The sequence below is a fragment of the Danio rerio genome, chromosome 12 (assembly GCF_049306965.1).
Source record: "Danio rerio strain Tuebingen ecotype United States chromosome 12, GRCz12tu, whole genome shotgun sequence".
Taxonomy (NCBI): domain Eukaryota; kingdom Metazoa; phylum Chordata; class Actinopteri; order Cypriniformes; family Danionidae; genus Danio; species Danio rerio.
Window position 1 is genome coordinate 51152501 of NC_133187.1, and position 7815 is coordinate 51160315.

General features: G+C 40.4%; 1 protein-coding gene across 1 annotated transcript in view; it reads left to right on the forward strand.

The window, feature by feature from the left end:
* Window positions 1-4738, forward strand: part of zgc:86738 — a 10654-nt gene extending 5916 nt beyond the window's left edge. Inside the window, 4 exon segments of the mRNA NM_001002141.1 lie at window positions 1211-1278; window positions 2236-2363; window positions 2839-3016; window positions 3651-4738. Of these exon segments, the coding sequence (NP_001002141.1) occupies window positions 1211-1278; window positions 2236-2363; window positions 2839-3016; window positions 3651-3850 (574 nt within the window). The 3' untranslated portion in view covers window positions 3851-4738.
* The last annotated feature ends 3077 nt before the right edge of the window (window positions 4739-7815 follow it).

The following is a 7815-nucleotide window of genomic DNA, read 5'->3' on the forward strand; positions in this document are numbered from 1 at the left end:
GTGTGTGTGTGTGTGTGTGTGTGTGTGTGTGTGTGTGTGTGTGTGTGTGTGTGTGTGTGTGTGTGTGTGTGTGTGTGTGTGTGTGTGTGTGTGTGTGTGTGTGTGTGTGTGTGTGTGTGTGTGTGTGTGTGTGTGTGTGTGTGTGTGTGTGTGTGTGTGTGTGTGTGTGTGTGTGTGTGTGTGTGTGTGTGTGTGTGTGTGTGTGTGTGTGTGTGTGTGTGTGTGTGTGTGTGTGTGTGTGTGTGTGTGTGTGTGTGTGTGTGTGTGTGTGTGTGTGTGTGTGTGTGTGTGTGTGTGTGTGTGTGTGTGTGTGTGTGTGTGTGTGTGTGTGTGTGTGTGTGTGTGTGTGTGTGTGTGTGTGTGTGTGTGTGTGTGTGTGTGTGTGTGTGTGTGTGTGTGTGTGTGTGTGTGTGTGTGTGTGTGTGTGTGTGTGTGTGTGTGTGTGTGTGTGTGTGTGTGTGTGTGTGTGTGTGTGTGTGTGTGTGTGTGTGTGTGTGTGTGTGTGTGTGTGTGTGTGTGTGTGTGTGTGTGTGTGTGTGTGTGTGTGTGTGTGTGTGTGTGTGTGTGTGTGTGTGTGTGTGTGTGTGTGTGTGTGTGTGTGTGTGTGTGTGTGTGTGTGTGTGTGTGTGTGTGTGTGTGTGTGTGTGTGTGTGTGTGTGTGTGTGTGTGTGTGTGTGTGTGTGTGTGTGTGTGTGTGTGTGTGTGTGTGTGTGTGTGTGTGTGTGTGTGTGTGTGTGTGTGTGTGTGTGTGTGTGTGTGTGTGTGTGTGTGTGTGTGTGTGTGTGTGTGTGTGTGTGTGTGTGTGTGTGTGTGTGTGTGTGTGTGTGTGTGTGTGTGTGTGTGTGTGTGTGTGTGTGTGTGTGTGTGTGTGTGTGTGTGTGTGTGTGTGTGTGTGTGTGTGTGTGTGTGTGTGTGTGTGTGTGTGTGTGTGTGTGTGTGTGTGTGTGTGTGTGTGTGTGTGTGTGTGTGTGTGTGTGTGTGTGTGTGTGTGTGTGTGTGTGTGTGTGTGTGTGTGTGTGTGTGTGTGTGTGTGTGTGTGTGTGTGTGTGTGTGTGTGTGTGTGTGTGTGTGTGTGTGTGTGTGTGTGTGTGTGTGTGTGTGTGTGTGTGTGTGTGTGTGTGTGTGTGTGTGTGTGTGTGTGTGTGTGTGTGTGTGTGTGTGTGTGTGTGTGTGTGTGTGTGTGTGTGTGTGTGTGTGTGTGTGTGTGTAGTAAGTGTGGCGGTGTTCCTCCAGAGAGCTGCTGGTTCAGTTTGCTGTGCAGTGCTGCATCATTCATAGGTGAGTGATGTGATTCAATGATTCAGTGATTCACTTCTGAACACTCATCTGATTCCTACGACTCTTTCAACATGCTTTATCTGTTACTAACCTCTTGATAAGATTGGCAGCAGACAGAGACAGCAGAGATCGTTCATCCTCGTGTCCAGCTGTAGAGAAGAGATGTCTGTGGAAAGAAAGTTACAGCAATTCATTTATATATTCAGTGATTGGTCTGTTTTATTTTACTTTTTTCCAGTGTCTGTGATTGGTCCGTTTTTGTGTTCCAGCATCTGTGATTGGTCTGTTTTATTTTCCAGTGTCTGTGATTGGTCTGTTTTATGTTTTAGGGTCTGTGATTGGTCTATTTTGAGCTGCAGTGTCTGTGATTGGTCTATTTATTTTCCAGTTTCTGTGATTGGTGGTTTTGAGTTGCAGTGTCTGTGATTGGTCTATTTTGAGCTGCAGTGCCTGTGATTGGTCTGTTTTATTTTCCAGTGTCTGTGATTGGTCTGTTTTGAGTTGCAGTGTCTGTGATTGGTCTATTTTGAGTTGCAGTGTCTGTGATTGGTCTATTTTGAGTTGCAGTGTCTGTGATTGGTCTGTTTTATGTTCCAGTTTCTGTGATTGGCCTATTTTGAGTTGCAGTGTCTGTGATTGGTCTGTTTTGAGTTGCAGTGTCTGTGATTGGTCTATTTTGAGTTGCAGTGTCTGTGATTGGTCTGTTTTGTGTTCCAGTGTCTGTGATTGGTCTGTTTTGTGTTCCAGTGTCTGTGATTGGTCTATTTTGAGTTGCAGTGTATGTGATTGGTCTATTTTGAGTTGCAGTGTCTGTGATTGGTCTGTTTTATGTTCCAGTTTCTGTGATTGGTCTATTTTGAGTTGCAGTGTCTGTGATTGGTCTGTTTTGAGTTGCAGTGCCTGTGATTGGTCTATTTTGAGTTGCAGTGTCTGTGATTGGTCTATTTTGTATTGCAGTTATTGTGATTGGTCTCCTTCGTTATGCCCAGCTGATCCATAAACACACCAACAGTGTGTTGAACATTGAGGGTCTGTTTGCTGGATGGCTGTGTGCCGCAGGACTCATGATTGTGGGAAATTTCCAAGTAAGAGCACATTAAATTCAATTAAAATTATTCTAATCATAATAGTTTTAATGACTCATCTCTAATAACTGATTTATTTTCTCTTTGTCATGATGACAGCACATAATATTAGACTAGATATTCTTCAAGACTCTAGTGTTCAGCTTACAGTGACATGTAAAGGCTTCACTAGGGTAATTAGGGTAAAGTTAGGGTAATTAGGCAAGTCATTGTATAACAGTGGTTGGTTCTGGAGACAATCCAACACTAATATTGCTGAAGGGGCCAATAATATTGACCATAAAATGGCTTTAAAACAATTAAAAACTGCTTTCTCCAGAAGAACAAATATTAGAGGAAATACTTCGAACAAATAGTTTATATGCCATAAAACAGTGCTTTAAAATTTCTCACACTCTGAACTCACACACATTTGCATTGATCCTGAAAGCGAGTGCTTGTATCTGACGCTGTGTTTGTGCTGTGTTTTCCGCAGGTGGATCATGCTAAAGTTCTTCATTATGTGGGCGCGGGTCTCGCCTTTCCAGCCAGTCTGCTGTTTGTGTGTGTGCAGACGCTGCTGTCGTACCGCGCATCAGAAACACACAGAGACGTGCAGATCGCTCACCTGCGGCTCATACTCACCGCCATGGCCTTCACCACACTCACTCTCAGTATCCTACAGTCTCTGCATGGCCAGGGTTGCCAGGTTTTGACAAAAAAATTACTCCTGCTGCTCATTCAAAGTATTTATTTAAAATGAGTTGATCAGTTTCCCAGAGATGGGTTGCAGCTGGAAGGGCATCCACTGCGTAAAAATGTGCTGGATAAGTTGGCGGTTCATTCCGCTGTGGCGACCCTGGATTAATAAAGGGACTAAGCCGACAAGAAAATGAATGAATGAATGAGTTGATGAAAGCAAATGTAAAGTTTTTATGCAACTAAATTGTTTTATGTTCAATCTACCTTAAATTTGTAAAAACAATTAAGTTAACTTAATTGGTCTGTGTTGGGACAGCAGGAAGCAATTGTGTGGAACCCAGAATTTAAACAGTGAACAAAACTAGACCACTCAAACAAGTCTATACACTATACTATTTTTATTTGGGGTTAGGGTAGGGGAAGGTGTTAATAAAATACAATTTTATAAGCAATTTAATAAATAATATGATTAATACCCTACAGATTTACAGATATTTTTATAGTGAAATGTAAATGAGATATACGTAGCTTGTCAAATTAATATTTGATGCATATTTAAGTTGCATCAGCCTTGAGTGCCTTTGCTCCTTAACCTTCTGCCTGCAGGCGGTGTGTTTTTCATCCAGGAGAGTTTCGTTCTTCAGCATGCCGCAGCCATACTGGAGTGGATATTTGCCATCATCGTGCTGGTCTTTTACAGCTCGTTCTCGCTGGAGTTCGGCTCCATTTCTTCAGAAACACTCGCAGCAATGATGACCAAACAAGACGGAGCCACCGAGGAGGGACGCAAACTGGAGAAAGTCTAGAAAACAGCTGAGAACATCAGCCTTTATGTCTTGCTTTTAGTCTGAATATCTAAAAATCCTTAAATCACGATGTATAAAAGGAGAGCTATCATGCAAAACTGACTTATATAAGGAGTTTGTGTGTCAGCAGTGTGAGAATATATCCAGCGTCTAATGGTGAACATGACCTAATTGTATTTATTATAATCAGACTTGATGCAGAAACGCTTACGTGTCATCAGAGGGGGAAAGCCCCGCCCACTAATCTCCATCTCATTAGCATGTCCAGCAGGCCTGAGTGAGAAGCAGCCGTCTGTCCATTAGCCATTAGAGTGTTTGAGCTGCTGAAGATGATGTCAGCATAGACTAAGAGGATTATAGATGTGGAGTTTTAGATGAAGCACAAATGAAGGAGTCTCTGTAGACTGACACTTTGAAAACAAACTAAGAATTTTAAGATATTTGGACTAAAAACAAGACAAAAACCATGTAAGAGTGACATTTGTTTTGCAGTTTATGAGTATTGATGTTACACCTGTACTGTGTGTGAATGCTGTACATCCATATAAGAACTTTAAGATCTTTATTAGGATTTTTATTAAAGGGATCTTGTTCACCCAAAAATGAAAATTCTGTCATGCTTTAAACTCTCTCTCCAGTGGTTTCTTTTTTTCCTGTTGAACACAAAAGAAGATATTTTGAAGAATGTTGGAAAGTGGTACCCATTGAAATCCATAGTAGAAAACACATATAATATGGTAGGTAGGGTACAGCATTAGTTTTGATGAATAATAATGACAGAATTTTCATTTGTTGTGTGAACTGTCTCTTTAAGAGCAGATCATGGATTATGGGAATTGTTTTCCTGCACTAAACAGAAAATAAAAGAGCAGTTCTGACTTTTTATCTCACAGTTTGTTTGTTTTGTTCCTTTGTGCAGATGTACTTAATTATTGATTTATTCCTGTTCACTGCACTTTGATATTATTCTATTCCTTTAGCAGCTATAGTGAGCAGAAAACAGCTGACATCAGCACCGGAAAAGTAAAAGTGAACGGGATATTCTTGTTTTATTGTTAACACTGTGGCTCAGTGGTCAGCACTGTGGCCTCACAGCAAGAAGGTCTCTGGTTCAAGTCCCGGCTGTGTCAGCTGGTGTTTCTGTGTGGAGTTTGCATGTTCTCTCCGTGTTGGCGTGGGTTTCCTCCGGGTGCTCCAGTTTCCCCCACAGTCCAAACACATGCGCTATAGGGGAACTGATCAACTAAATTGGTCGTATGTATGAGTGTGTGTGTGTGTGTGTGTGTGTGTGTGTGTGTGTGTGTGTGTTTGAGTGTGTATGGGTGTTTCCCAGTAATGGGTTGCGGCTGGAAGGGCATCCGCTTTGTAAAACATGATATGCTGAATAAGTTTGTGGGTTATTCCGCTGTGGCGACCCCTGATTAATAAAGGGACTAGGCTGAAGAAAAATGAATGAATGAATGAACATTAACAACATCAATCAAACAACAGACAGGGTTCTTCAGGCTTTCAGCCCAAATAGAGTGTAAATTCCTTCTTCTTGTTGCTTTTAAGTTTCAATACACTCAAAGTACATTTTCAAATTTAAATCTTAAAAAAAAAATGATGTGTGAATATAAAATGTAGCTAAAAATATGTTAATGAAATAAATATTGCTTTAGATACAAATTAATTGAAGTCTACCGATAGGTGGCGCTGTCAGACCGTTTTGCTGGGAATGCCATGCAGCGTTGGGCGTTTTAAGATGATGATATGTCAAATTTGCTGATCTTTTTTGAGGATGTTAAACCCTAAGCATTTTTTTACATTTGATTTTTAAATAATATTAAGATATGAAATGGTAAATATAAATGTAATTGCAATGTGAATGTTATGTTAATTATTCATAGAGCTTTTGCAGGATTATTTTAGTTCACTATAATTTGAACTATAATTTACTCACGTTGTTCTCGACATTTATAAGATTATTTTTCCTGTTAAACACAAGAAGAGATATTTTAAAGAATGTTGAAAGCGATAGTCATAAAGATTAATTGTAAGAGAAAATACTATCAAGGATTTTCCTTTTTTCCTATTAAAAAGTGCATGCATAAATACATTTACATAATAATAAATTACTATAGTTGTCTTACCATAGCAATTATAGAAACACCTCAACAGATCAATTACTATAGTCCTTTTGTTACCATAGCAACTGTAGAACAACCACAACAGATCAGTTACTATAGTTGTTATGTTACCATAGCAACTGTAGAATCACCACAACAGATCAATTACTATAGTTGTTATGTTACCATAGCAACTGTAGAATCACCACAACAGATCAATTACTATAGTTGTTGTTGCCATAGCAACTATAGAATCACCACAACATATCAACTACTGTAGTTATTGTGTTACCATAGCAACTGTAGAATCACCACAACAGATCAATTACTATAGTTGTTATGTTACCATAGCAACTGTAGAATCACTTCAACAGATCAATTACTGTAGTTGTTGAGTTACCATAGTAACGGTAAAATTAGAACAAATGCTACACTCTAGTACTTTACTACTGTATAGTATGGTTAGAGAACACTACAGTATTTACTATAAGTTACTATAGTATTTTTATATGGGAGCAGAACGTGATTAAAGTCATGATCAGTGTAAAAAATAAAAAGGAAAAAAGAAGGATACTCAGCAATATAAGGGACTGACACCCCAAACCAACAGCATATGAATGGTCAAAAGTAGAGAAGCTGAGTAAGTTTTGTTCCCAGTCTACAGCTGTATTTAGCGTTTGTTGACACAAACAAATGAAGCAGACAGATGAGGAGGCCCAGAGATGTGAAATAATGAGGTGTGAGCCTCTGACTGTGCAGTGTGTAGTGTGTTCATGGCGTGTGTAGGGATTAATCGAGCTTTAGTTGAGTTAACGTCTCAATAACAGGATGCCGAGTCTCATTAATGTGCTTCTGTCCTCCGTCACTGCTGAGTAATGATTTACTGTAAATGTGTTGTAAACCTGAGGCCGCTTATCACGGTGCGCGTCACCGCTGTTGATTCTATGAAAGCCTTGTAGGTCTTGTTTGATTTGGGCTCCAGCAAATACAGTCCTGTGGAGGATGGAGAAAGAGTGTGTTGTGAGCTTGAGCAAATAATGGCTGTGTATTGGTTATGTGTGTGTGTGTGTGTGTGTGTGTGTGTTTTGTGATATATTTGTTCTCCCCGTGTTGGTGTGGGTTTCCTTCGGGTGCTCCGGTTTCCCCCACAGTCCATACACATGCGCTACAGGGGGATTGGGTAGGCTAAATTGTCCGAGTGAGAATGAGTGTGTAATTCCCAGAGATGCAGGGTTGCAGCTAGAAGGGCATCCGCTGCGTAAAACATGTGCTGGATAAGTTGGCGGTTCATTCCGCTGTGGCAACCCCTGATAAATAAGGGATTAAATCAAAAAGAAAGGGAATGAATGAATAAATACAAATATTAAAGATTCATTCATTCATTCATTCATTTTCCTTCAGCTTAGTCCCTTATTTATTAGGGGTCGCCGCAGCAGAATGAACCGCCAACTATTCCAGCATATGTTTTACACAGTAGATTCCATTCCAGCTGCAACCCAGTACTGGAAAACACCCATACACACTCATTCACACACCTACACACACTCATACACTACAGCCAACACGGGGAGAACATGCAAACTCCACACAGAAACACCAACTGACCCAGCCAGGACTCGAACCAGCGACCTTCTTGCTGTGAGGCAATCGTGCTACCCACTGCACCACCATGATGTCCAAATATTAAAGTAAAGATTCAAACAATAATGCATAATTTTTTATTTCAAAATTGTATTTAATGTAAATATTTTATGCAATAATTCACTATTATGTGTTTTTATTGGGCATTATTTGTATTTTCTTTCAGCCAGAGCTACTTGGATTCAAGCTAGATGTCCTGATTGGTGGTCATGACCC